Below are 26538 nucleotides of genomic sequence, written 5' to 3'. Positions count from 1 at the left end.
CTTTTTGTTTCTCCTCCTTCCCCATCGCTCTGTCCCTCCCTCCTGTCCAGCATCTGCTCCTAAGCTGCGGCAGATGCGAGGCCAATCGCTGATGGAGGGAGACAAGCTGTACTTGAAGTGTGAGGCGTCAGGAAACCCCAGTCCCTCCTTCCGCTGGTACAAAGACGGACACGAGCTTCAAAAGGGCAGAGACCTCAAAATAAAGACCAACAAGTGAGTGTGTTGCTTTAGAAAATATATAAGTATTATGTGTGGGCAGTCTGACAGATCAGCACATTTGCCTCTAGAGTTCATGGTTGTCTCAGTAAATGTGTGATGCCCAAAATCATCGTCGCTGTGCTGAGATGCTGTGTCATGCATTAACATCGAACAACATTGCTTTGGTCTCATCTGTCCATAAAACACTGTTCCAAAAAAACAAAACCTCTTCTAATTTTCAATTGTCAGGAACTTTGTGTTCTTCACTCCTGAAGTAAAGAATGTGACCATCATGACTTTAGGAAAGTGATATGTCAGTTTTGTGTTCACTTGCTGAAGACACAACACATAGGTCTGTTATTAATCCTTCTGATCAACAGTATTTGAAAAAGTGGTAATACTTTTTTTCTAAACTGACCATAAGGTCATAGTTTCCTGAAACAGCTCAAGTGTAGGACCAGCAGACGAGCTCAGGCAGCAGCGATGTCAGTGGTTTGTATGAAGATTGATTTATAATATTTATGTATAAGTTGATAGTATTTTTTGGGTTGCTGAAGGTAGAATAGTTGGGACAAACCACAGACAGAAGTGCAGCAGAGCAGATACGACGTCTTCACTCACTTCCTGTTCAGTCAAAGAGCCCGCTGCCCTGAATAATGAAAAACGCCTGTTAATCTGCTCTGTAGCGCCGTGTCCCTCACCTCTCCCTCTCCTCTGTCTTCGCTCCCATCTCCACGTCGACCAAGAAAAAACTCCAAGGTCCAGATCGGCCGCGTCCGCGCGGAGGACTCGGGCAACTACACCTGCGTGGCGGAAAACTCGCTGGGACAAGAGAACGCCACGAGCGCCATCCGCGTGCAGATCTGTGAGACCCACACACAGCCTGTGGTTTGACGTGCGCCTCAGTGGGCCGTGCAGTGAGCGCGCTCTGTGTCCTCTGGTTGCAGCAACCACCACCACCCCGGCCCCGGGCGCGAGCCACGCCAGGCGCTGCAACGACTCGGAGAAGGCCTACTGCGTCAACGGAGGAGACTGTTACTTCATACATGGTATTAACCAGCTGTCCTGCAAGTAAGTGGCCCCGACGCCTGCTCTCCCTGCGCTCAGTCATCGCTGTGCAGTGCACCACCCCCCCCTCCCCCCTCTGTCTGCCTCACACACCGGCTCGTCTCCTGTTCCCCGGTTGAGCCCCGCCCTCCCGCACCTACTGTACCACCTTGCATAGAGCACACGGCTTGCATTGGTCCAAATGCATTCGAATTTTTGTTGAAGGTCACTTCCCTGTGCACTGAGTGAGGTTTGCTTTAATAGAAATGCCAAAATGTTTTAGGTAACACAAAGGAACACAAAATTGAAAAAAAGCAGGCTCCAATAAAATCTGACTGCAAATTCTTACATTTGTACGAGACTCAAATGAACAAATAGCATCATCTTCATTAAAAAGGTGCTAACTTTGTTTGTGCTTTTAAAACTTTTCTAATATATAAAGTCAGATTTTATCTTCCATCAGACAGAATTACATTTGTTTGCATGTGTTCATTTTGAAGTGTGATGTTTGTGCGTACAGTGCAACTAAAGGAACAAATCTGGCATGAAAAGTTAGAATGCTCCCTGTTTGTTGCATATTTTATCTTTATTACTAGTCACAGTTACAGTTTAACTGTTAGCAGCTAGTCCAGCTATTAAAACTGCCTTTATGATAACATATAAAGCTGATGTTCTGGGTATCGTGAGTTCAGACAAACACACATTCATTCATTTATTCACGTGTTTGAGTACTTACAGAGCTCAGGTCTGAAAAACATTCGGTCCCTGTTTCTCTCTATTTTCTTCTCTCGTCTCCGAGTGTGTGTGTGTTACGGTGTTGTGTTGTGTTGTGTTGTGTTGTGTTGTGTTGTGTTGTGCCAGCAGGGAGAAGAGCAGCTTGACTAACTAATGGTCCATTCAATGCAAGCTGCATCTGAAACACAATACGAGACTGATGCTGTAGTTTCGTTACCTGACTCGGAATAATTAAGGAATCCACAGCTCATGCTGAATATTCAGATCTGTTTGTCTGAAATAATCTGTAAACATAAATGCATCACTTCCTGTGAGTGGGAGGCTTTTTTTATCCTCAGGACAGAGCCAGCAGACTGGTAGGTGTTTAGAAGTGCACAATGTTTTATGAACTGCATGTTACTGTAGATGAATCACTTTTGTGTTATATGTTATATGTTATGAGAGCTCAAAGAAGCTATTTATTAATATCAGGATGTTATAGTTTCAGGGAAGTCGAACAAAGCTAACATCATCTCGTCATTAATCAGCATCTTAGTGTAGATAACATGAAAAATGTCATCACATAGCCAGTTATTTTGGTAAATATTCCCTCACTTGTACATAAGCTCAGCGCAGTGTTTGAAAGCTTTGAGTCGACCGCGCTGAGAAGGAGCCTCTGATGTGCGCTTAGTGAAATGTATATTCTGTGCACTGGAGGTTGGACTCGTTCTCTTTCAACTTGCCCTGCGTACTTGGCCATTTTGTAGATGTGTAACAGCCACTTCCCTCGACTGTGTGGATAACAGATGGTGTATGTAGTCGTGCATGATCAAGAGCTTTGTTGTTCTGCTTCCTGTACAATTGGATGTATCTGCTAGAGATCCGTGCTCAGATCCTTTGGCGTCTGTTTCACATCTGAACTCTTTTGTGTCTTTGTTTCTGTATTTCCATCTCTCTCATTCTCTCCTGCTTTACTTCCCAGCTCTCTCTCTCTCTCTCTCTCTCTCTCTCGCTCTCTCTCTCTCTCATCTGATTTACCTTTCCTGTCATTGCTGAAGGATAAATCAGGATTCTTTTTTCACGGTGCTGACAAGCAGAAAACTTTGTTTGCAAGGCTGCATATAGACCTCATAAGCCGCGTGTAGAGCAATTTAGAGGTCTGGGATTGGGGTGCGGGACTGCACAACCCCCTGTGCATGAGAGTATGATTGTATTATATATGAACAGGCTGCATATACACAGTACATGAGCTGCAGCGAGGCGGCGCCGGACGAGCCGGCAGTTCCCAGGGAGGAAGCGTCGCTCCTCAGCTCCGTTGACGTGTCTGTTGGGGCCACGGACAGGAAGCAAATACGACTGCTGTCTGTAAACTGTCTGCACCTTGTTGATCTGACAAAATACCTCGTGCCTCTACGTAAGCATGGCACATACAGACGCTCCCACTGCTACTGAACGCTTCTTTCAGGTGATTTGGGTTTAACTGTGTTAGTAAAGTCCCAGCTATAGGCGGAAAATGCCAAATGTCCCCTTTGGATCAATGAAGTTAATTTAATCTAATTTAATGGAGAAATGCCATGAGTTCACGGTAGTATTGATGGCTAGTCTGTTGCTGTGCGCATGTCTTGTTTAGATTTTTTTTTCATGTATAATTTTAATATAACAAAATGAATGAGGTTCTGGCTCTGCTTTCAATCAGTTGCTTAGAACAAAAGGTGTGCCGGCGTCTTTTTTTCCGCCCTCTCTGCTCTCGTTCTCGGGACTGAAAGAACAGTGCAGCCAGGGAAAAGTGTAATAAAGCACGGGCAGATAAAGAGAGGTGGGCGAGAAGAGGGTAAATGAGAAGCAGAGAGAGAGGAGAGGAAAGGGAAGAAGGCTGCTTCTGCTCCGAGTGTCTCCCAACTCTCCCTTTCTGTTCTATTTATAACTCTATGGGAAATTGCTGAGTGGGCCCTTCCGAGGGTTTTTGCTGTAATTGATTCAAAATGCAAGTTGTCTCTTTAGTGCTGAGAAAGAGGAGAAAAGGATACCGGGCCGGTCACGTGAGGGTAGAGGGTGGGACCGGGCCCTCGCATTTAAAACCAGATAAATGTCCCGAGCAGAAGCTAAATCACTGTAATAAACAGACTGTGGTTATTAAAGCCAGAGAGCTTCTGTTGCCCTGTAATGAAGGTAATGGGACCACACCCACAGGACCACAAGGGCCCATGGGACCACATCCATGGCTGGGGTTCATCTGCAGTGTGTGTGTGGCAGCTGGACCTGGTTCTATGTAACACGCTTTTATTAATTGGAATCTGCAGTAAAAACCAATCTACTATCAAATTCAGTAATAAAAGGATGAGGGTGCTCAGCTGAGTAAAAGCTGGTTCTCTCTCTTGAATATTTTTTTTCTTTCACGTTTGTCTGTGTTGGGTTTCACTGAAAGGTGATGAGGATAAATAGATAAGAACGATTGGATCAGTGATGGGATTGAAACTGCCAAAAATGCATCAGTTCGCGGACGTACAGTATCGGTTTTCAGGTTGCTGTGATGTAGTGAGGCGCATATTTAGTTTCACTGCTGTGAGCTTGATGGCTGATGCCTGAATATGAATCATATTCAGTCCGTGGTATCGGTTGACAGTTCATCACCCATCCAGAACCAAAACACCAGGTTCTGCAGCTGCATGTAAACCGCTGCTGTTATTTATGCCCTAGAAATTCCCCAACCTGCTCCAGCCATTTTCATGCTCACACACTGTGGAGGGATCCGTGTGTGTGTGTGTGTGTGTGTGTGTGTGTGTGTGTGTGTGTGTGTGTGTGTGTGTGTGTGTGTGTGTGTGTGTGTGTGTGTGTGTGTCCATACTTTTACATTCACCTTTCAGGAGTCAGGGGTTTCTCATTTAGATGAAGGTGTAAAACCTGATAAAGAACAAAAACTAAATTATCAATTCAACCAATTTATTAAACACAACAATTCACAAGGAAATAGATTCAAGTTTACATCAGAGCAGAGAACTTTTTACATTTGCAGATTTACCATTCATCACTTTGGACTGTCTTTATGTCTGTATTACTGTGGGTCAGGGAGGACATCAGACGGTCTCTAGGTGCCGTCACATACACAAACACTTCTATGCTAATCAAAGCAGTGACGGGTTCATGAGGATTAGCAACGTGAGCTAATAACGTGTTGGAAGCAGCCTTACTCTGAGCAGGGATGTTCTACCTACATCTACAGTTATCTCTGGTTTCCTTTTAAAAATCATGAACACAGCTGACATTATCCACAAAGGTGTGTATGTACACTGGTTTATGTTTTCTGTATCCCATGTCCACACAAGCTGTGCATTCTTTACATGAGCAGTATGTGTGTGATTTGAGCGGGCTGACACTGACACCCAGCCTGCATTGTGTGTCTGTTCAGTAGAACAGCCGTCCTGCTCGCTCTCTGAGCTTTGCCAGTCTTATAAGTGAGGCTGCTTTCTGTGGGACGGCTGACAGTTAGCGAGTAGCTAACGTGAGTGGTAAAAGCTCTATAGGCTGTGTTTAAGGCAGTGACGTGAAAAGAAGTGGAGAAAAGAAAAGAGCACATTATTTGTTTATAAACTATTAATAAATGTGTGTCTTTTATTTGCTTGATGCTGTATGTTTGCAGCTTATGATATTTGAATTTCTAAAAACCTAGACTAGAAATAGAATAATTGACAAATGTCAAATTAAAATCTGGAATTTTAATGTTTAGTCAATATACAGTATTGGATTAGAAAAAAAAACTGTGCGAAAAAAGCTTTTGACCAAAAATACTGGAACTGGAAAATGTTTTGACGCTATTTGATGTGACACGTGAACACAGTTGGGACTGAGACTGGTTTGGTTTTTCCAGCAGCTTTGCAGCCTCTTGTCCTGTAATCTTCCTCTTCCTCAGACAGGCCAGTCTGCTGTAGTACACACACAACACAACCTGCTTTTAACCAGAGGACATGATGTCCATGAGGTCCAATGGGAATGTTTAATTACTGACCTTTATTATCTCTTGTTTCTTTTATTTTGGTAATAGGGCTACAATAAAAAATACTCTTAGTCTTCTGTCACCACGCCCTTGCTAAGGACAGAGTCCCTCATCTCCTAGAGGACTATTATGAATTTGTAAATGTCTTTGTGTGTGCGTGCTTGTGCATCTGTCTTCTGTGGGTGAGAGGGATGGGAGGTCAACAGCTGGTTGACCCCTCCCTCTCCCCGCACCACCATCACTTAACCCTCATGACTGTGATGACGTCCTACTGTACCTGTAGCAGTGATGTCATATTGATGGCGGTGATGCAGGTCATCTCTCTCTCTGTAGTTGGTGACTGTGCTGTTTCTAATCCCTCATCTCTGCTCTCTTATGTCTCCCTCCCTCCCTCCCTCCCCCTCTCTCTCCCCCGTCTGTCTTCGTGCACCTCTCCTCTCCTCCCTCTTGTTTTTTCCTCTCCTCCCTCTGTATCTTTAACCCCCCCCCCCCCCCCCCCCCGTGTCCTGTTTTCCCTTCATCAGGTGTCCCAATGACTATACGGGGGACCGCTGTCAAAACTCCGTCATGGCCGGTTTCTACAGTATGTCCATTTGCTCTTGTCTGTCTCCTTCCCACCAAGATGCTGCATGCTACATTGGAGGGGTTGGATGGAGCTGTGTGTGTGTGTGTGTGTGTGTGTGTGTGTGTGTGTGTGTGTGTGTGTGTGTGTGTGTGTGTGTGTGTGTGTGTTCTTGGGTTTTGATAGTTTAATTACAGTATGTGTGTGTGTGAGTGAGCTGGCTTGCTTCTGTGTCCACCCCTTCTTCCTCCTGTCTCCCCTGGTTCCTCTGTGATGCTCCTCCAGGAACCAGAAACAACTAAACTGTGTGTGCAATTCGCAACCAGTAGCAGCTTCTTCCCTCTACTGTTACACCATAAGATGATTTAATTTTAACCAGTTTATTGCACATAAAACATTTCAGCTGCACAAAAAGGAACAGAGGAGACAGAGAATTAATACAGTAAATGATACAGGAGGTCCAATTTATTTGTCTTGACTGCAACTCCCTATTTTTGCAGATGGTCCATCGATGCTGCTTATTTATCTAGCATTAAAGAAGAACTATCAAACCTGCAGATAGAAGTGATTAATAGTTTTTAATCTTTGCTGTGACCCTCTTTTTAAATGACACTTCCATTGATTCGGCTGTGTTGAACAGCTGCCAGTCTTTACTAGAAGCTAGTTTGTCCAAGATTCCAGTGATTTGGCGAGCGACTGGGAATGAGCTGTAGAGTTTGACTGTGTTTAACATTTCACTTCTAAGGTAATGAGATGTAAAAGCATCGCTCACAGCTTTTCTTCTGACCTGATACTGATCCTAGTTTGAGTATTTTGAATAAACTCACATTTTTTTCCACTCTTAGCATCCATGGATCATCTGTTATATCCACCAAAGCCTGACCACATGCTTCTCAAAGGAATTTGAAGTTGACACCTAATAAGAATGATTTTACTTGGTTTGCTTTTGATCACAGAGATAATGAATGAAAGGAATAGTTTGACATCGGTCAGCGCCAGTGAAGCTAACGGCTAACGGCTAACGGCCTCCAGCTGGGAGCTCCTGACCAGTTGATCATCATTTGACCCCAATCAGGACAATTTGTGCAGACCGTCAAACTAATCCTTTGCATTATGCAGAGAGGCATGTTCTTCTCTTCATCTGCCTGTGAGTGCTTGGGCAGTGACGCCGCTGAAACACGTGATCACAACAGATCACTGAGGATGTGGCACCACGGGCGTTTCGCACCCCCGTTTGCTTGGTTCCCTCTTGCTCCTCCACTTCCTGCCGCTGCCCAAGCGTTCACGGCGGAGGGGCCGACGCGACCCCCTCCTCGACCCCCGGGGTCCAACGCTGCTGTCTCCATGTCGTCCTCGCTTCGCTGTGTGTCTGCTGCGGGTGTTTCCAATAAGAGCAGCCTCTTTCACACGCTCAGAAGTCTAATGCCTGCTTGTGTTCAACGCCGTCATTAAGCCTTGTCTACTTGCTGAGATTTGTGTGCTTTTATTTTGCCCCGTGACGCTCTCTCAGCCAGCGGAAAAGAGGCCTTCTGCTCTTCTAGATCCATGTTGACTCTGAACATGAGGCGCCGTCTCAGCGTAGAGCAGCTCACGCTACAGGAGTGGGGTGGGGGGGGGGTCACTAATGCATGCAAAGCCATGGAAACTTCATGGAGGGTGATTTCTCTGTAAATCATGCGAAAGGTTATATTAGCCGTGCGCAGCAGTAGTGGGACAAAGTGCATCACAAGAGGTTTGCTGCGATCGATGCGAAGGCACAAAATTGTCATTAGTCAAACGAGTTGCAGCACCCACCCCCCATTTGCTGTGCCATCGACTCTACTGTGTTTTTATGTTGTAGAGTAACTCACTGCTTTTTATCCTTTGTTTCCCTATATATGTGTACTGTATATGTATGTATTTATACACTGTACATATACCGTATATATATATATATATATGTTTATATATACACATCTTGTGTTTCGTCCTGTGTCCAACGTTGTCGACTCCATAGGTGAAGTCCAGTGGACACAGCCGTCAGTGGTGCGGCTTCCTGTCTGGTTGTGTGCGTCGCATGCCTCGTCCAGCCTGCTGTCTCTGTCCTCTGCTTCATTTTCTCCCTGTGGCGTCTGATTGTGTGTCGTCGTTGTCGTTGCTGCCGCCGCTGCTGCTGCTGCTGTGGTTGTGTCATTCCTCGGGGTCACAGAGCTGAGGCTGTCTGAGTTGTCTGTCTGTTACCGGACCATCGCTATGACTGACGACGCTCGTTAACCTATATCCTGATTACGTCTATGCAGGACATGTAAACAATATATCTGCTCCAACGTGGACGTTACACCTGACCCTATGTGTCTCTCTCCTTCTATCTCGACCGCTTTCTGCGCTGGCAGAGCTTCTCAGAATTGAATTTATGGGTATGGAACATTATTATTCATTTTGCTGTGCTTAAAGGCTTTGCCAAGATCCTCTCACAGTCACACATTATTGTGCCATCTTCTTTCCAAAACCAACAACTGGGTCTCTCTCAACCTGTCCCCCCTTCTTCTCCTGCCCACTAACCTGGTTTTCAGACATGTAACCCCCCCCCCCCCCCCCCCAACCACCACCACCCCCCTCTGCATGCGCTCCTCTTCTATTCTGACCAATGTCGTAAGGGAGGAAGCAACAAATTGATCTGATTGACTGACCCGATTAGGTCAGTCAATCAGATCGTAAATCAAGGCTGCGATTGTTTGAGCGCCTCCCGCCGTCCGGGAGAACCGGGGAGCGTCGCATCCGTCGAACCAAATGCAAAGATCTGGCTCGTCCTCCGCTTTGGCAGCGCGCGTATCGGCTTCAGCAGCCTGTCGGATAAAAACATGCAAGCCGCGAGCATTCTTGCGGAGCGCTGCCAAATGCCCAGCAAAAGGCCTGACCACATAGTCTGTCCCTATTATTCTGCTCTTGATTGACTCGGTGTCAGAGTCGAGCGCTCGCCTGTCCTAAATCACGATTGTTGTTGGCTCCGCGGTGCCAGCGCGCGCGCCTTCCCATTTCCCTTTGCCTTCCTGTATCAGCACCCTGTGACACACACACAATTGCCGGGCCAAGGCTCTCGTAGGCTTGTCAATCCCTACAGAGGCCCTTTATTTAGAAGTGCTGCCTCCCCCCCCCCCCCTCCCCCCCCCTCCCCTCCCCTCCCCTCCCCTCCCAGCGGTGTGTCTAGAGCTTTTCGTGGGAGCATAGAGGGGAAAAGGTGAGGTGTAGAATTAGGACAGGTTACATTTTTCAGCCCCTCGTTCTCACACTTATCATATTTGGGCAATGTTACCCATAAATGTAACTTTCTCATGTATTCCCCTTTATTTGTCATTTCTTTATATAGATGATTTTCGCTCGGCCAAAATAAAAGGACGCAATTAAACAAATTGTCTTTGAGAAGTATTTGACATTAAGATGCTCTTTCTAGCCTTTATGGAGTTTAATTTGACCATAACTAACAATTCAAGGGCTTCTCTAATCCCGTTCTACCTGATAAGGGCCCGTCAGGCCAGGCTTGGGTTTCTGGGGACCAGCTCCTCCCCAGGCCTTCTAGACACGTCCCTGCTTCCCTCTCAGCCCCTCCTCGACCTCTGTCTATGTGGTTCCCGCTGTTTCTCCTTCCTCACTCTTTTGCTTTTGGCCCTTTTATTTTGTCCCTCGTCCCCTCATGTCCTGGTCTGTTTGTTGCTCCCTCTGTCACCGTGTCGCTGCATTTGCAGTCCTGACACAGTGTTACGCCACAGCGTTCCTCAAACTCTGAATTGACCTACATAGACAGCGACGGTGTAGTGTCCACGTGGCATCGCCCCAAAAATGGGATGAGTTTCATGTAGTGAAGTGTAATAGTGTCGTAATCGAGGTGACTTTTTGAAAAACTCAAAAATGTAATTGAATTTGAAACCCTGATTAAGAAACTTTCCTTTTGTGGGTTGGTTAAATAACTTTATATATACATAATTTTATTCTGCCCTGATTTTTGATGATGAAGTTATTTGAAGTTATTTGAAAACATTTACACTGTGTAGTTATAATACTTGTTGTACTAATTAGTAATTGTAAATGTAAATTGTTGAAATTAAATTACTATATATTTTGATATAATAGTATCACAAAAATGTACACTGTGAAATAATAAGCCTCTGTGGTGTTAACACTGTTCTCATCTGGACGCGTCTCCTTCATTTCATCCATATGAGCATGATGCATTTAGAGCCCCGTCATTACATCCTCATAGCCACTGTAAATATACATGTAAAGCGACAGCAGGAAGTGTACGTCAGGAGGTAGGCTTACATTTATGCGCTTCATCCCGGTATGTCTCAGCTTGTAGGATTACTCATCTATTTTTAGCAGAACTGCATTACTGTAGTAGTTATTACTAGGAGCCATGTGGGGTGGAAGAGCAGGAGGAGCACAGGGGAAGAGGAGGGCAGCGGATAATGAGAAAACTGTATTTGTAGTTGCCATCGGTGGAGTGGCGCTCACGCTGTATGCCTGTGTACCTTTCTCTGTTCTGTGTGTGTACGAATGCAATACACAACCGTGCGCGTGTGCATGTGAACCTGTGTGTGTGTGTGTGTCTGTACGTGCACGCGTTTCCTTCCTCAGAGGCTGAGGAGCTCTACCAGAGGCGGGTGCTGACCATCACGGGCATCTGTGTGGCGTTGCTGGTGGTCGGCATCGTCTGCGTGGTGGCCTACTGCAAAACCAAGTAGGTGTCTTCCCTGGGACGAGGGCTGGCTTTGCATCATTAAAAGGCTCCACACCCTCAACTTAACTGCCTTTGTTCGTTTTTTCCACCCTTTCATGTTGTTCGTGGCTAAAAATGGCCACCGCGAGTTTACGCTGTGATTCTTTCGATTACATATTATGTCTTTTGCTTCTTTCACTGCATAGATATGTTAACTAGAATCAGTTCTTGTGTTGAGTATAGAATATTAATGTATTCTTTACTAATTTAAGCAACTGTGAAAAAACAGTAAATGTAGCTGCTTCTTTTCATGCTAGACCTGGTTTTACTTTTAAGCATGATGTATCTAATACATAACATATTAAAATGTAATTACAAAAATGCAGTGACATTCAAAGTACAATGGGAAATCTGCTGATTGTTTGTGTTTCTGTTCTGTGGTTCGAATTACAGTGATCAACATTATTTGTGGCCGGACTATATAGAAAACACTGGCTATGATCATACTTTAAATGATCATGTGTGATTTACAGACACTGCAATGACCTTACAGAAGTATATGATACCAGTATAATTATACACAGTAGAATTGGAAAAGGCAATAATGATCCCAGACAGGCAAATATAACGTTCTATTTAATGTTCATTCTAAATTCATTCTTACGTCTGTCTAGGAAACAAAGAAAGAAGATGCAGAATCACCTTCACCAGAACCAGAACCAGTGTGTGGAGCAACCCAACCGCATGCTGGCCAATGGGCCCAACCACCCCGGGCCCGGTCCTGAGGAGATCCCCATGGTCGATGTGAGTGCAGACGGTAGAAACACGCAGCACAAACCAGTTCAGGTCTCCAGTCTGAGCCGGGTTCCAGTGTAACTGTCCAGTGACCGGCCTGCGACTCTGGCGAACGCTGAACAGATACGGCTGCTAAGAAATACAATTAGGTGGAACAGGTGTCATCTTTTTTTTTTATCAGAGACTCTGGTCAGTTGCTAAAACAAACCCAAGCAGGGCCAGATTCCACTTTTTAAAGCTGAGTTTAAATTCCACAGACCATGCGATTTTAGTTTGGGTTCCTTGAAGTAGATTTAGCACAAAGAATTACTGACAGATGATGACGTGACGAAAAGAGTGAACTATATTCTTTATCGCTACCAGCTGTTTATTTAAAAAAAATGATAAAAACGGTGAAAGTGTTAAAATGTGCTTCTATGTGTGTTTGTTACAGTACATCTCCAAAAGTGTCCCCACCACAGAGTGCGTGATCAGCCACGGAGCCGAGGGTGCAGGCAACTATGCAGGCAGCCGAATCTCCACCCGCTCCCACCACTCGACCACTGCCTCACACGCTTCCAGGTACAAGTAGGACACGCGGGGACGCCCCGTTAACTGGGCCGAGTCCAAACGCACTGTTTACGCCTCAGACAGCACTGAGGCGAGGCTGGTTTCTCCCTTGTTACAATGAGCCACTCCTCAAACATCAGGCCACAGCGCGGGACATGTCTCCATCACTGATAACTGTCAAACTGCCTTTAGATGTTTCCTCAGGTTTGGCATCCACTGCATTTCTACTGCTTAGAACTTACATTTAACCTTCTTAATGAAATATATTTAGTATATTCACTCTCCAGAACTTTTTCACATTCACACCTTGCTTTGCCTTTAGTGACTGTGGCTGCAGCTACTGATGTTGAAATGTGGGCCGGTGTCTCCTTTTCTCTCTACCTACCAGTTCCCATTAGCTTCGACTCACCGCGTCAGCTGATGACGAGTCCTGATCCAATATCAGCACTTTCTTTTTTCTATGATCACGGTGGAATAACTCATATCTAAGTTAACATTAAGCTGCATGTTGCCAGCACGAAAAATTGAGTAGGCGGCCTGCTCTGATTAAACACTATAATGACATTGGCAAAGAAAGTATATTCAATGTGAATCAGCCACATCATGCATAATAAATGGACTAATACCGAGCTGGGATGCAGGACTGTGAATCCCTATTAACATTGTCCCTCAATGGTGCTTAAACTCACCTTATTCACAGCGGTACAGACGCGTCCCAGTGTCCACTTCTTCTTCTTCTTCTTCTTCTTCTTCTTCTTCTTTATTATTCTTTTCTTCTGCGGAGGCTGAGTATGCTTATGAGGAGGGATGCTGCGGATGACTTGAGGCTGAGGCGGCGGTATGAGTAGGCTGAGGAGGGAGGCGGAGTCGCGATTAGGAGATGATGGAGGAGGAGGCGAGTGAGAGGAGGGGAGGCGGATGATGGGTAGTCGTCTGTATTATTGTGATTATTTTTTCTATCTTCTTCTCTTCTTCTTCTTCTTCTTCTCTTATTCTTCTTCTTCTTCTTCTTCTTCTTCTTCTTCTTCTTCTTCTTCTTCTTCTTCTTCTTCTTCTTCTTCTTCTTCTTCTTCTGGGCTCTAACCTATTTACGCCCGCAGACACGAGGAGCAGACGTGGAGCATGGAGCGAACGGAGAGCATGAACTCAGACTGCCAGTCTGGTGGGCTGTCCAGCTCTGTGGGAACCAGTAAGTGCAGCAGTCCCGCCTGCATGGCCCGGAGAGCTGCCCACTGGGGCTGCACGGACGCGTCCAGAGCGGGAATGCAGTACGGGGACTCGTACGACTCCCTGAGGGACTCGCCTCACAGCGACAGGTAACGGCGGCAGGTCCACGCTGCCTCTCTGACACTGACTTCACAGCACGCTGCTCTATCAGTCTTTTTACAGTCCGGACCTCTTTGCTCTTTGGCGACACCAAGTGGCAGAAGATCGCTACTTCATTATGCGTTCAGGACTTCCAGCAACTGTAATGTGACTTATAAACAAGCCAGGCGTCCATCATGAGATAATATATTTTATAATTTGTTGTTATATTTGGAAGGACACTTTTCACTGTCATCATGATGGTAGATGTTAAACAGGCCATTCTTGGCTCTTTGAACAAACTCAGCTGTGTTTCAAGGTGAGTTCCTACAGTTACAGTGGTTTCCTACAGATCCCAGAACCCAATGCAGGTTTACACTGTATTGTATTACCTGTTGTTTAATATTGGAAATGAATATATCAGCTTTATTTGAATATTTGTAAATAATAAAATAGCCAAAAATATTTGACTTCATATGTTCAAACTTTTAAAGGCTCTACTTTAGACCATTTTAGAGCAGTAATGCTCCAGTTCAAGGCTTCCTCCCCCCAAGCTGGTGTGTCTAACATTCCCCAGTATCTAACACAGACTCACTCAGACACGAGTTCTGCCTGAGTGGCTGTTCTGGGCGTGAGCCTGAGCCAACTGGCTGCGGTGTTTTAGTTCCTCTCACAGCTCAAAGGTACGAGGAACGCTCGGCCGCCTGCAGGTGTCAGTGTGGCTGTTTGTCCATATGCGCGGCGGCCCTGCGACTGAAGGGCGCACCCGTCCTCGTGCCCAGTGCACGTTGGGTCGGCTCCAATCGCTTGGCTCCGAGCAGGACGAGTGGTTCAGACAGCAGATGGATAGGATTCACTGACAGAGGGCCTGATACTTAGCAGCTATTAAGTCTGCGTGCATCAGAGGCGTCCCTTTCTGGCCCCGGTGGTTTATTTCAAGTGTGCAGCCAACAAAGTCCAACGAAATAGCACAGGTTGAACCCGAGCATTCATTCATTCAGCATTCAGCTTCATTCTCCCATCGCGGTGGACTTGTTCTAACCCCGCGCCGTCTCTTTCCTGCAGGTATGTGTCGGCGCTGACCACGCCGGCGCGTCTGTCTCCAGTGGAGTTCCACTACCCGCCGCTGCCTCCCCAGGTGCCCACCTTTCAAATCACCTCACCCAACACAAGCCACGCCCTTTCCCTCCCCCCCGCTGCGGCTGCCTACCACAGAGACGATGACCAGCCGCTACTGCGATGCCCTGATGTACGTCCTGCAGTGTTTGGTTCCAGGAACTGATGCTGCCTGTTTGGGGGTCATTTAGAGCATAGCGTAAAATAGGCTCATCCCTGCCGGAGTTCCCTTAAGCAAACCGCTGATCGGCCAACACACTCAACAAAAGCCGCGCAGGCCGACGCCGGGTTCTGAACCCCCCCCTCTGGTTTCCGTTTCTTTCCAGGATCGCAGCTTGTACCGGCAGCCGAGGCGCCCCAGGCGGCCCTACCTGACGGAGAGCACGGGCAGCCTTCCATCCAGCCCCTACCGCCTCCCCGACGAGGAGGCCTACGAGACCACGCAGGAGTACGCCTCGTCGCGGGAGCCCATCCGCAGCCGGCGCCGCCCGCGCCGCAACCGCCTCAACGGACACGTGTCCCAGCGCTCGGCGGGCCTGCGGGACTGCAGCTCGCAGAGCTTCAGCCAGTCGGAGGAGGAAGAGGAGGAGGAGGAGGAGGAGGAGGATGCTCACGGGGAGAGCACGCCTTTCCTTAGTATGCAGAACATGAACGTGGACCCGCCCCTAAGCATCCCAGGTTTCCGCTCGTCGTCCGGGGCGGACTCGCGGACTCACCGCGGGCTGAGTCGGCCGGGCGCGCGCAGCAACGGGCAGAGCCGAGGCTCCCAGTCGCAGCGCTCCAAGGCCGACAACACGCCCCTCTAAGACTGGAGCCGCCCCGGCACACACCCATGCACCCCCGCCACCTCCCGCCCACGCCCCCTCCACGCCACACACCCTCCTCCTCCCACACACAACCAGTGGACTAGAGACCTGCACCTAGGAAAAATATTTTTATTTTGTATAACAGACAGATATTCTAAACAAATGAAATATTTATTTTCATTTCAGCAAAAATTGTCTACTAGCTAACAGCAAAGACTTTTTTTATAACGGGGGGGATATTTATATGTAAAGTTTTTTGATTTACAGCATTATGAGAGATGAAAAAATAAGAGAATTACGTGCCAATTTTTTCACGAGTTAGATAAATAGAATAATATTGTGGTGCCTTTTGCTGTATGCTGAAGTTGGAGGTCCCATTGAGTTTTTGTAGCCTTTCTTATAAAGACTCCTCGTTTTTATAGAGACCAACCCTCTTCCTTCCTTTTGCTTTGTTTTTTTTCTGATTTGGGATCTTCCTCTTTTTGAACTGTGATCTGATTATGTCATCATGCAATATTGATTCCTCCTCTGTAAAAGGTGTCTGTTTACATGAGTATGATCCACACGATGTGCTCGTTTCACAGGGACATTTAGTCACTGATGCAACCAGATGGATAGGGGAAAACTTGTAGGTGAATCTTTCCGGAAGAACACACATCGGTCATTTACGTCCTCGTTCGCTACCTGTCAGTCACTTATTGTTATTTCTGAGGAAAGTGAGGAAGTGTCAGGGAGCTGGTGAGAGAAAGTGACCTCAAATTCGTGTGCAGGTGTTCAGGGTGCTGCCATTTGTGGTGGTTGCAGTGTGTGTGTGTGTGTGTGTGTGTGTGTGTGTGTGTGTGTGTGTGTGTGTGTGTGTGTGTGTGTGTGTGTGCATGTGTGTGTGTGCGTGTGTGTGTGCGCGTGTTTGTGTGCGTGTGTGTGTGTGTGTGTGTGCATGTGTGTGTGTGCGTGTGTGTGTGCGCGTGTTTGTGTGCGTGTGTGTGTGTGCGTGTGTGTGCTTGCCTCTGTCTACACCTCATGAAGCCTCATTTGGTTGGCGTTTTCCTTCACTCTCGAGGTTGCGGTTCCTTGTTTCGACTGACATGCTCCTCACACCAATCCTCACGCTGCCAGAAGCTCCATTGCACTGTAAGAACCTCCCTCTGTGAGCAGTCATTGGCCAGGGAGCTGCCAATCCAAACCCGAACCGAACCACTCCAATTGTAATCCAGCCTGACTCTGGCCACCCGTGGACTGCCCAGCCCGCCCGTTTCCTATGCCAGCAGCTTAGAGCCGCACTGTGTCTCAGGACTTCCCCATCACATCACAGCCAAAAGACTCAAACGCAGCGAGAGCATGTCACCTCAGTCACAGTTCAGTCCGCAGGCCAGATCCACATCTCTTCGCTGTCATTCCTTCCATCCGTCAGGTTTGTTGCGTTCACGCGTGGCTCCCTGTGACGAAGGGAGCGTGGGTAAAAATCTCCTGGACTCAGGAGGGAGATTGTTTTGCTGTCTCTACTTCCAAGGTCGCGTGTGTGTGTACATGAGCATGTATGTAACTCGGTGTGGGTCACGGTTAATGGTGAAAAAATGTGTTTGCTCTGAAGCAGGGGTGCAGCTAGGATTTCTGAGGCCCCCTTAGAGTGGGAACTCCCTCTGGGTTCCCCTTTTGTTTACTAATGTAAACCTACTGGAAACTGTCCAAGCCCTCTCTGCCTGCCGGCCTCTAAAGTTAGCACCACTTTTCACCCCACTAGCGATGGCACTGCTCTAATGGGAAAAAAAAAACAACGTACGGCTTAGGTTCATAGTGCTAGAGAGCGAGTCTGGTTCTATTTTTTTAAGCTGACAGCCAAACGTTAGTATATGATTACACTGATAACTGCATCCTTGATTTGCATTCCTGTATCTTTACGGTTCAAACTCTTTTGCTTGGTCACATTGACTGAACATGTTATATGTGTTTGTCTGCGTCTGGCCTCCTTTACTCCAACTCACACCTCGTTTCCACATCTTTTTAATCCCTTTATTGACCTTCAGAAGAAACTAGTGGATGAATTTAGGCCCCAGTCTCCAGACAAAAGCACTGAGCAGCTAATTAATAGTAGGCTGGTCATGTCAAAAACTCTTCCTGTGTCTGACAATGTGTGTCCCTATTAGAGTCAATTTCTAATACGTAGAGTTGATTTGTTTTTGTTGTTTTTCACACGGGAGCTGCATGGATCACAGATATAGAAAGTATCTTAAAAACGACAAAGACCCCACACACATCCAGGGGAATCATACTAGAAATATATAAAAATATTATTTGGGTTTTTGGCCCAAAGGTCTGGCTAGTTTTGTCTTACTATTACTGTAATCAATCTGGGATTTGCAATGTGGAAATACTGCAAGTGAGGGTAGTGTGCTTCTAGAGCTAGTTGAATTGTTAACACTCCCCACCCTCTTTCTCTTCACCCTGCACTCCCCCTTCCCTTTTATATGCGCACACACATTTTGCAAATACATGCTGACGTCATATATAGTGAAGCACACACTGAGACGCGCACATACAGACACACGGACCCCCATGTGACACACTGACACACGAAGCCCTTCCATGTTTGTGTTTGTCAAGCAGTTTGCCTTTGTCTTTTTTACCTTCCGACTCCCTCGCTCCTCCCAACTCCTCCTCCTCCGCCCCTCCATCCTCTCCCTTCTCCTCCTCTCTTGCCCCCACCTCTATCCCCCTCTGCATGTCCTAGTGGTACTGGTAGTTGGGTGCATGGAAAAAGCAGCAAGCAAATCGTTTTCCATTCGGTGAAAAAATAAAAAATGTGTCTTCATTTTAACATTCAGCAATAAGTCCCCTTCTCTTCATGTCCATCATTCTTGGAATATGCTAGAAGATTTTTTGCAAGTTTTATCAAAAACATACTACTTGTAAAAGAAGAAAAATCCCAAAACCACCCCTTCATATGAAAAATAAAACTTTATTCCTACCATTTTGAAACAGTCCTGTCATCTTTGAGAGGAAATGCTCTTATGTTTACTTGTGCATGCACACGTTAGTATGGAAACCCATGAGTTCAGTGGCAAATGGACTTCTTGAATTCTTTATCTTGAAAAAAAGCTAATGGAGTTGAAACTTTGGGATAAACATGACCCAGATGAATGAGGACTTTCACAGATGGCACCAGTGTGGGAGTAGGACTCACTCACTCACTCTCTCTCTCATTTTGTCCTCAAATGGGACACGGTCAGTGCTAACCTACCACCACCTTAAATTTCAATAGGAATCAAGTATTTTCTTAGACAGCATCAAATAGTAACCTAGGTAAATACTTTAATTGAAATGTATCATAAAATCAAAGAATCATTACTATATATTCAAATAAACTTCATTTGACAGGTGTCAAACATAACATGTGGTTTATGATATAAATTGTTCTTGGATTATTGTCATTATCATTGTCTGGCATGACAAGCCAAATTACAAACTAAAACCCACAATTAGAGCCTGTGGTATGTAGAGGTCATTGCATTTCTATGTAGAGTTTGCATGTTCCTCCCCCGTGTCCTGTTTCTCTGGTCGCGCCCGTTTCCTCCCCCAGTGCACGGACATGCAACTAGATTGACTGGGGAGACTGAATAGCGTCCAGGGTGTTCCTCACCTCAGCCAATAGTCAGCTGAGAGCTCAGGCAGGTCCAGGAGTGTCCATGAGGCTGTGGGGGTCCAGTTGGACCGAGTCAGAGCCAAGCACGGGCCATGAATCCATGGAAACAGTTTATGTTAAACACAACTCCTTTAAACTAAATCAAAAACACCAGGAGACGAAATGCATAATATAACCTAAACAAAAGTTAACACGTGGAGCTCAGGAAAAAATCCCAACGTGGCTAAGGCATGGCCTGAAAAAAACAAGGCTAGCGGAATGGCATGAGCAACAAGGCTAATGCATGAGCAACAAGGCTCATGCATAGTAAGGTGCGGGAGAAGGTGTGGTCCAGGCTAAAAACAACAGGATGGCTGGCAGAACCTGCCCTGGATCCTGACAAGGAGTGGCTGATGATGAGGATGAGTCAGTGGGTGACATGCTCACATGTGGCACTTTGGACACAGCCATGCCAAAGAATAAAGTATGGGCACTCCCTGATATCAAGACAATGGAAAGAAAAAAAATTTAAACTGTTATTGTCTTGTCAAGAATTAATATAACTATTGAATTGAAATGCCATCATGTAGCATCTTATCTCAGTAGTGGCTTTATGGATGGAAGTGTGTGACACAGAGGCCAAAGAATGCAACGCCACCGCTGCCGTCGGCTCTATGAGTGAACGGAGCGGGTTGAGCAGAAACTGCTCGGCTGCACTGCGCTTTTGGGCGTCTGTGCCCCCCCGACCATTCTTAGCATTTTCGTGCAGGTGCTGCCAAAACACTTTACATCCACTTTAAACAATTCTCACATTTCCGGTTTGACTTGACGTCTTAGGGACTTAGGAATCACAACAGCAGGTGATCTGCATCATAAAAGACGAAGTCACGTCAGTCACCAGGCCTGTTTGTGCAAGTTTCCCTCCACACAACTAGTACTGCTGTTAAAATAGTGGAGTACTAAACATACAGTAGCAGCCCTAAGTCAAGTTTAAGGGTGAGTTGACTGAATATACTGCTGTGCGAGCATCAACGAGTCAGTGACAATATTCAAGGTTAGCGTTTGCCTTACATTGATACTGTATTTACTGGAACTTCTCTCAGGTTGGTCTGCTATTAGTGCCATTCAGCCAATCAGTCAGTGGGCGTGTCATACAAGCACACACCTATTCAGCTCCCTTGTTCACTCAAACATCTTGCAACCACAGTGCTCTCATTCTCAGCGAGTGTCAGGACGGAGCCTGAGCCGACTGTCTGGATCACATGTCTTCTTCTTGTCGGAGCAGGAGGCTTCGTTTTCTGCGCGTGGAGCTCCACGCTCGCCGTGAGCAGAGTGAGTCTGTCTTCCTTAAATCACGTAACCAAAACTCTGCTGATCGAGTCTGTTTTTATACAGATATTTATCTGTCCTCATGAAATCATTTTAGTTGATCTACAGATTTTTTTAAATCATTTTACTAAATAGGTATAGATTTTATATGAGATTGGTGATTATTGATTGATTTAGTTGTAACCTAATATACCGTCAATCTCTCTCTCTTTTGTCTTTCTCAGGTGACTGACTTTTAACTATACAATGAATCCTTCTGTGTACATTGTGCAAACACTAACGCCGTCTGCATGTGATCCTTTGCAGCCAAATGGCGAGGCTTTGCTGCTGCTGCTGCTGCTGCTGCCTCCGTCGCCGGCGCCTACGAAACGTGTTGATCTGTCTGTGCAGCCCCTGCATCTGCCTGGCCCTGTTCGTGGTTTATGTTGGTGTGGTGGTGTATATAAGGACACAGCAGTTCATATCGTCTGGGGCTTTGATGGAAGGAAGTGTGCATATAATACATTTTGTGGCCCCAGGATCTTTAAGGAACGCAAACTTTGCCCCTCTGCCACAAAGCTTCTGGACCCTCGACCCGGCCCAAGGTGCCATTTGGAATCACCTGCAGTTACCCATCGACCGCTACTTCAGCCCCATACTGCACCCCAAACAACACAAACAGCCCGACAGCGATAGCTCGGAAGTCCTACTGAAACAGAGTTTCTCTGCTGTCACCAACACGGACAGTCTGAGGAAGAACTTTAAACAATTCCCGCAGCAGATACAGGACTTTGTGAACCACATGGATAAACGAGACTATCCAAACCTCATCCAGCCAGATGGGGTGTGTGGAGCAGGGGCAAGTGATGAGACCGGCCCCCCTCTCCTTCTTCTGGCCATCAAGACAACGGAGCTGAACTTTAGGAACCGGCAGGCCATTCGTCAGACCTGGGGCCGGGCAGGCTGGGTCGCAGGACACAGGAGCAGCAGCGGGGGCTACGTCCGCAGGGTGTTCCTGCTGGGCAAAGGGAACCCCCAGGACCAGGGTGTGGACTCATCAGAGTTACTGGAGCTAGAGAGCAAACACTATGGAGACATCCTTCAGTGGGACTTCAGAGACACTTTCTTCAACCTCACCTTGAAGGACATCCACTTCTGGAGGTGGTTCTCGCTTCACTGCGGTCAGACTCAGTTTGTCTTCAAAGGAGACGATGACGTCTTCGTCAACACCCCAAAAATGCTAAGTTACCTCCAGGACCAGCTGAGGAAACCGGACGCCAACAAGGTCATGGAGAACTTTATGGTTGGAGATGTCATTGGTGCAGCCATGCCAAGCCGAGCCAACATGTCCAAGTACTTTATCCCCGACACCTTCTTTAAGGGTCTGTATCCTGCGTACGCGGGTGGAGGAGGGGTGGTGTACTCGGGCCCCTTGACCAAGCGCCTGCATGACGTGTCCCAAAGGGTTCATCTGTTCCCCATCGACGACGTCTATGTGGGGATGCTAATGGTCCGGCTCAACACCTCCCCCGTCCACCACCCCGCCTTCCTCACCTTTGGCTTCTCTGAGAAGGAGGAGAAGGAGCCGTGTTCGTACCACACCATCCTGCTGGTGCACAAACGCAGCCCCAGCCAGGTGCTTCGGCTGTGGGACGACATGAGGAAGACGCGGGACCAGTGTCGGAACGTGACGCTGAGGAAAGACACACAAGTTGTGACACAAAAATTGGTTTAAAACCTAGTACAGTAACTGTACTAGTGTCTGTAACAATGTGAAATAATTACAATTAGTTGTCTTTTACGTAAAACTGTATTTTTGTTAAGTCTTTGTTATTTATTATACTAAGAATATAATAATATAATGTAAGCAGGTAAGACAACTATGTAATAATATAGTGTAACACTGTTCTGTTCTGTCTGTGTTCACTCCTTGTCTCTGCTGGTCTCGATGTTCCTGCCTGTGCTGTCTGTGTCTTACGTCATTATTTCGATCACATGCACCTCTGTCCTGTGTATTTAAGGTTCCCTCCCTCATGATTCAGTGTCACTTAGTCATACGTCATATATGTTATGTGGCAGACGCACTGTCATGGTTTGTGCTGTTTTATGTTTTGTTATTATATTTTGTTATATGTTCTACACCTGTCTGTAGTAGTTCATTTACTCCTTCTGCTTAGCAGTGATTTAAAGTCCCAGTCTTTACATTGTGTTGGGAGCTTTGTCCTACTTTGCAATAACTTTCAGTTAAATATTCTTTGTATGTCTCTTGTGGTTTGTGTCATTAAATCATTTATGTTAAATCATTCAAGCCTATTGTCAATCTTAAAAAGTCAGCTGTAGCAGCAAATACTTACAATGAACGCTTCCTTTTTTAGGTTATAAACTTAAAAAAGAGCAATGTTTCCCTCAAATGTTACCAGTGTGTTTAGGTCTAGTTTGTGCAAAAGCAATACAAAAATAAGACATGAAGCTGATCATCCACCTGCATGTGTATATAGACACGTCATTATACTGTAGAACTTGTGTTGTAGCCACATTTGAGTTGAGCCTGTTGTGTAAATGTAGACAGTCAAAACGACACAACAGGTGTCACCGGCCAAAAGAAGAGAACAGTAGAACACATGGAGCTTGGGGCATTTAAGCGTCACACAGAAAATCACTAAAATGGGAAAATGTGCCAAATTTGACGTTTGACAGGAAGCTCAGAGAAACTGTCCAGGAAGTGCATTTAATGCAGGGATGACCGCAAGTTTTGATTAAATAACTATGCATTAATGGAACAGATTATGCAACCTAGTAATTAGTAAAAAGAACACTAGATGTTACAAACAGGGATAGAAATGTGTCCCTAAATCATCACCTGCTTGTTCATTGTCTTGAGGCGATGGAAATCATAATTTTTAAAAAGGAAAGCAGCGTTAGCATCTGGATTTTCTTGAAGACACCATTTTCTTCTGAATCCTTTGTCAGTAAATATTAAAAACATTTGACAATACTTTTCAGAGTTTTTAAGCTCTTTATAGCGTTGTCTCAAACCTCAACCTCTGAAGTAAAAAAAAACAATCAAATATTTAATTTAAATATGCACGTAAAAGAAACTTTACCTTGCAGCAGGGGTTTGAAAACAAAAAAAAATCTAGTGGAAAAAAAACTGTGTCACACATCAGGGCATTACAAGAAATCCTTGTAGAACTGGTTCTATAGTAGGTGTGAAAACTCCTACAACCCTACAGGGACATTTTACGTCATTTATTTGGAATGTGTGTTCATACTTACAACAATCAATTCCAAGAAATCAGCCAGCAATACAGGAAATGTGTAAAAATTGGCATCACACCAAAGTGACAATACTGCACCTGATTTCAATCTTGAGTCACTTTCCATTTTCTGCAGGTGTGCAACAGATTTAGATGTTTAACAGTTCAAGCCAACACTGATCTACATTTGTACTGTAGTACTGGTATCATAATAGGTCAGACAGGCAGGTCAGGAGAAGTGTTTGACAGAATATGAAAAACATTGAGAATCCTATCAGTGAACTCAGCCGTTTTCCCAACAAGAACTGCAGGAGACACTAAAAGACACATGAGGACCGTCGCAGCTATCACTGCATCAGTTCATCATCATCACTGCACCATTCTCACAACTGTCAATTGTTCAGGTCCTCATTGCTGAATCCTATGAACCATTTTCTGTCCTTCCATCTTTGTCCGCACGTTCCTCCTCACTGTCATTGTCGTCATCATCTTCATCGTCGTCATCATCCTCACTCTCACTGTACTGATAGTTACAGCGGTTGGTGTTGACAAAAAGGTCGCTCTCATCATCCTCCGAGTCGCTAACGTCCTCACCCCCATCTTCTGTCTCCTGCTCTTTGCTCGTCTTGTCCTCTATAAACCCCTCTGGCCTAGAGGAATTGAAAACATCATCACAACGCACTCATCGTATACACAAGACAGCAAACACTGTGCTTCTGTATGCCTTTGTGTGTAGTTCACTCACCAAAGATTTTCTTTTTGCAGGTAATGAATGTGATGTTTGTAGAGAATAAAGCTGATCTCTGCCTTCACCTTCTCTCCTTCTTCAATGGGATCCACAATCACATAATCACCTTCAGAATCAGGAAACATCCACAGTATTATATTTTGTGCTACTGGGGTCCAGCAAAATCAATACCTTGTTGGTGAATATGTCAAATTATGGAGCATGGTCATGGCCAATATTTGCTTTTCTATTTTATTGGTCTTTTCAAAGTAGAGATAAAATGCAGAGTTTCTAATAAAGTGGCCACTTGGAGGTTTGAGATTGTTTTTAGGGTTACAGGGTAGTTTAGTTTTTACAGCACCAAAAAATGCACATATAACACAAAGATCAACAACATAAAAGCACTACAAAACCTTACTTTAAACTATGTTTTAAAAGGTCTGCAAGATGTCTATATACACACATACTATTCAGTCTATCACTCCGTCACTAACCTCGTTTGATCCAGATGTTCTTGCGGAACTTCGTGGGCATGCTCACCAGGAAGGTCTCACCCTGGGCAGTGACAGATTCATGAAGGTTGTTCCCACGGCTGCTGATGATCTGCAACAATGGACAGATTCAGAAGAACGTCCTGCTGTTTCCTGCGATAAGTGTGGTTCAAAACCTCCTTAAAGACTGTACACAATACAGCTGATGCACGGCTCACCTTCACAATCTGCTGCTTTTCTGTGGGAGTCACAAAATCTCCGAGGACCTCTTTGACAACATGTTTGCGTTTAGTGGCCTGCGACATTATATGCGGTCAACTTCAGTTCCCTTCGCCAGCTGAGAATGATAAAATGTAATGTCAACTACATTTAGTCATGCACCACTGAGATCACCTAGAGATGAACTCAACAGCAGATAAACAGGTAAACAATTAACGTGTGCGCCAAGTTAGCTAGGCTTAAAAAGTCAGCTAGCATCTTAATTTAACTGTGATTTCAGTGGACGTTTCACAAAAGAAAACACTTACAACCCTACATCACCTCAACACACGTTTCTCTGCTAGACTAGAATCATGAGCGAATATTCTTTAATTAGTGTTAGCATTGACGTTGGTCAGTGTGTTAGCTGACCAAGCTCTTTCAACACGTTTTCCTCTGCTTCTCCACGTAAACATGTTACATAATTACCTTAAAACAATGAAAAACGTAACAGTGTCTCTACGAAGTAGAATGTGCTTATCAACAACTTCTTGGTCACTACAAGTCAAGTCAAGACAAGCTGGAAAACACGCGTTAATTTGGTTTAGCAGTAAATATAAGACACATGCCGTCGGTTTTTTTCTCAACTTCCGGTATCAAGTGATCCAACCTTTTCACAATAAAAGATCGATGAATATCGCACATGCTTTTGTCTAGTTTGCATAAAAACAAAACATACAGTTATATATTTCAGATAAATGTCGGTGTGTATGTCATAGCTCATGTTCAAAACCGATCAGATCGATTGACTGTATCACTTATAACCGCACGAAACAAGCTTGTATTTATTAGGGCGACACACAGTACTGCTTCCGGAGCAGCGCTTTTGCATTATGGGAAAGTGAGTTTCATTGCTCATCATATTGAGTTACGTTCAAGATCAAAAGCGTTCAGTGAAATTCACGATTTCACCCATAAAGCATTTACCGACATTGTATGTTCGATGCAAGTATATATATTGGTTTAATATATTATTATTTAATATTATATTATTGTTATTTAATATATTGGTTTAATATGAAAGTTAATCAATATCTGTATGCTTAGACGACACCATGACAGGTTTATATATATGTGTGTGTGTGTGTGTGTGTGTGTGTCT

At 45.4% G+C, this 26538-nt stretch overlaps 3 protein-coding genes across 6 annotated transcripts in view; 2 read left to right on the top strand and 1 right to left on the bottom strand.

Annotated features, from left to right (window-relative positions):
• Positions 1 to 18752, top strand: part of nrg2b (neuregulin 2b) — a 31988-nt gene extending 13236 nt beyond the window's left edge. The window contains exons 2-12 of one of the 3 annotated variants that reach the window (XM_029165758.3): positions 51 to 213; positions 945 to 1063; positions 1146 to 1269; positions 6475 to 6533; positions 8885 to 8908; positions 11124 to 11226; positions 11880 to 12009; positions 12434 to 12561; positions 13650 to 13865; positions 14920 to 14992; positions 15297 to 18752. In XM_029165758.3, the coding sequence (XP_029021591.1) occupies positions 51 to 213; positions 945 to 1063; positions 1146 to 1269; positions 6475 to 6533; positions 8885 to 8908; positions 11124 to 11226; positions 11880 to 12009; positions 12434 to 12561; positions 13650 to 13865; positions 14920 to 14992; positions 15297 to 15776 (1619 nt within the window). In that variant the 3' untranslated portion in view covers positions 15777 to 18752. Of the gene's footprint in view, positions 1 to 50; positions 214 to 944; positions 1064 to 1145; positions 1270 to 6474; positions 6534 to 8884; positions 8909 to 11123; positions 11227 to 11879; positions 12010 to 12433; positions 12562 to 13649; positions 13866 to 14919; positions 15104 to 15296 lie in introns of all 3 variants that reach the window. The other 2 variants (XM_029165756.3, XM_029165757.3) reach the window with 2 other exon arrangements.
• Positions 18753 to 20577: 1825 nt separating this feature from the next.
• On the top strand, positions 20578 to 23023 carry si:dkey-160o24.3 (N-acetyllactosaminide beta-1,3-N-acetylglucosaminyltransferase 2). Of its 2 annotated transcripts, none has more exons than XM_029165270.3 (2): positions 20578 to 20727; positions 21031 to 23023. In XM_029165270.3, exon 2 carries the CDS (start codon positions 21035 to 21037, stop codon positions 22436 to 22438), a length of 1404 nt encoding a protein of 467 aa, XP_029021103.1. In that variant the 5' UTR covers positions 20578 to 20727; positions 21031 to 21034; the 3' UTR covers positions 22439 to 23023. The 2 variants fall into 2 exon arrangements, with proteins under 2 accessions (XP_029021103.1, XP_029021104.1); XM_029165271.3 differs by having other exon boundaries at positions 20601 to 20727; positions 20949 to 23023.
• Positions 23024 to 23325: 302 nt separating this feature from the next.
• eif1ad (eukaryotic translation initiation factor 1A domain containing) lies at positions 23326 to 26035 on the bottom strand. Its single transcript, XM_029165970.3, has 5 exons — positions 25866 to 26035; positions 25397 to 25515; positions 25182 to 25290; positions 24706 to 24814; positions 23326 to 24610 (listed from the first exon to the last, which is right to left on the bottom strand). The coding sequence occupies exons 2-5, from the start codon at positions 25481 to 25483 to the stop codon at positions 24382 to 24384; spliced, it is 534 nt and encodes a 177-aa protein (XP_029021803.1). The 5' UTR covers positions 25484 to 25515; positions 25866 to 26035; the 3' UTR covers positions 23326 to 24381.
• Positions 26036 to 26538: the final 503 nt, after the last annotated feature.

The sequence above is a fragment of the Betta splendens genome, chromosome 10 (assembly GCF_900634795.4).
Source record: "Betta splendens chromosome 10, fBetSpl5.4, whole genome shotgun sequence".
Classification (NCBI taxonomy): domain Eukaryota; kingdom Metazoa; phylum Chordata; class Actinopteri; order Anabantiformes; family Osphronemidae; genus Betta; species Betta splendens.
Note: the sequence above shows the minus strand (reverse complement) of the source record. Positions and strands in the feature narration are given on the sequence as shown.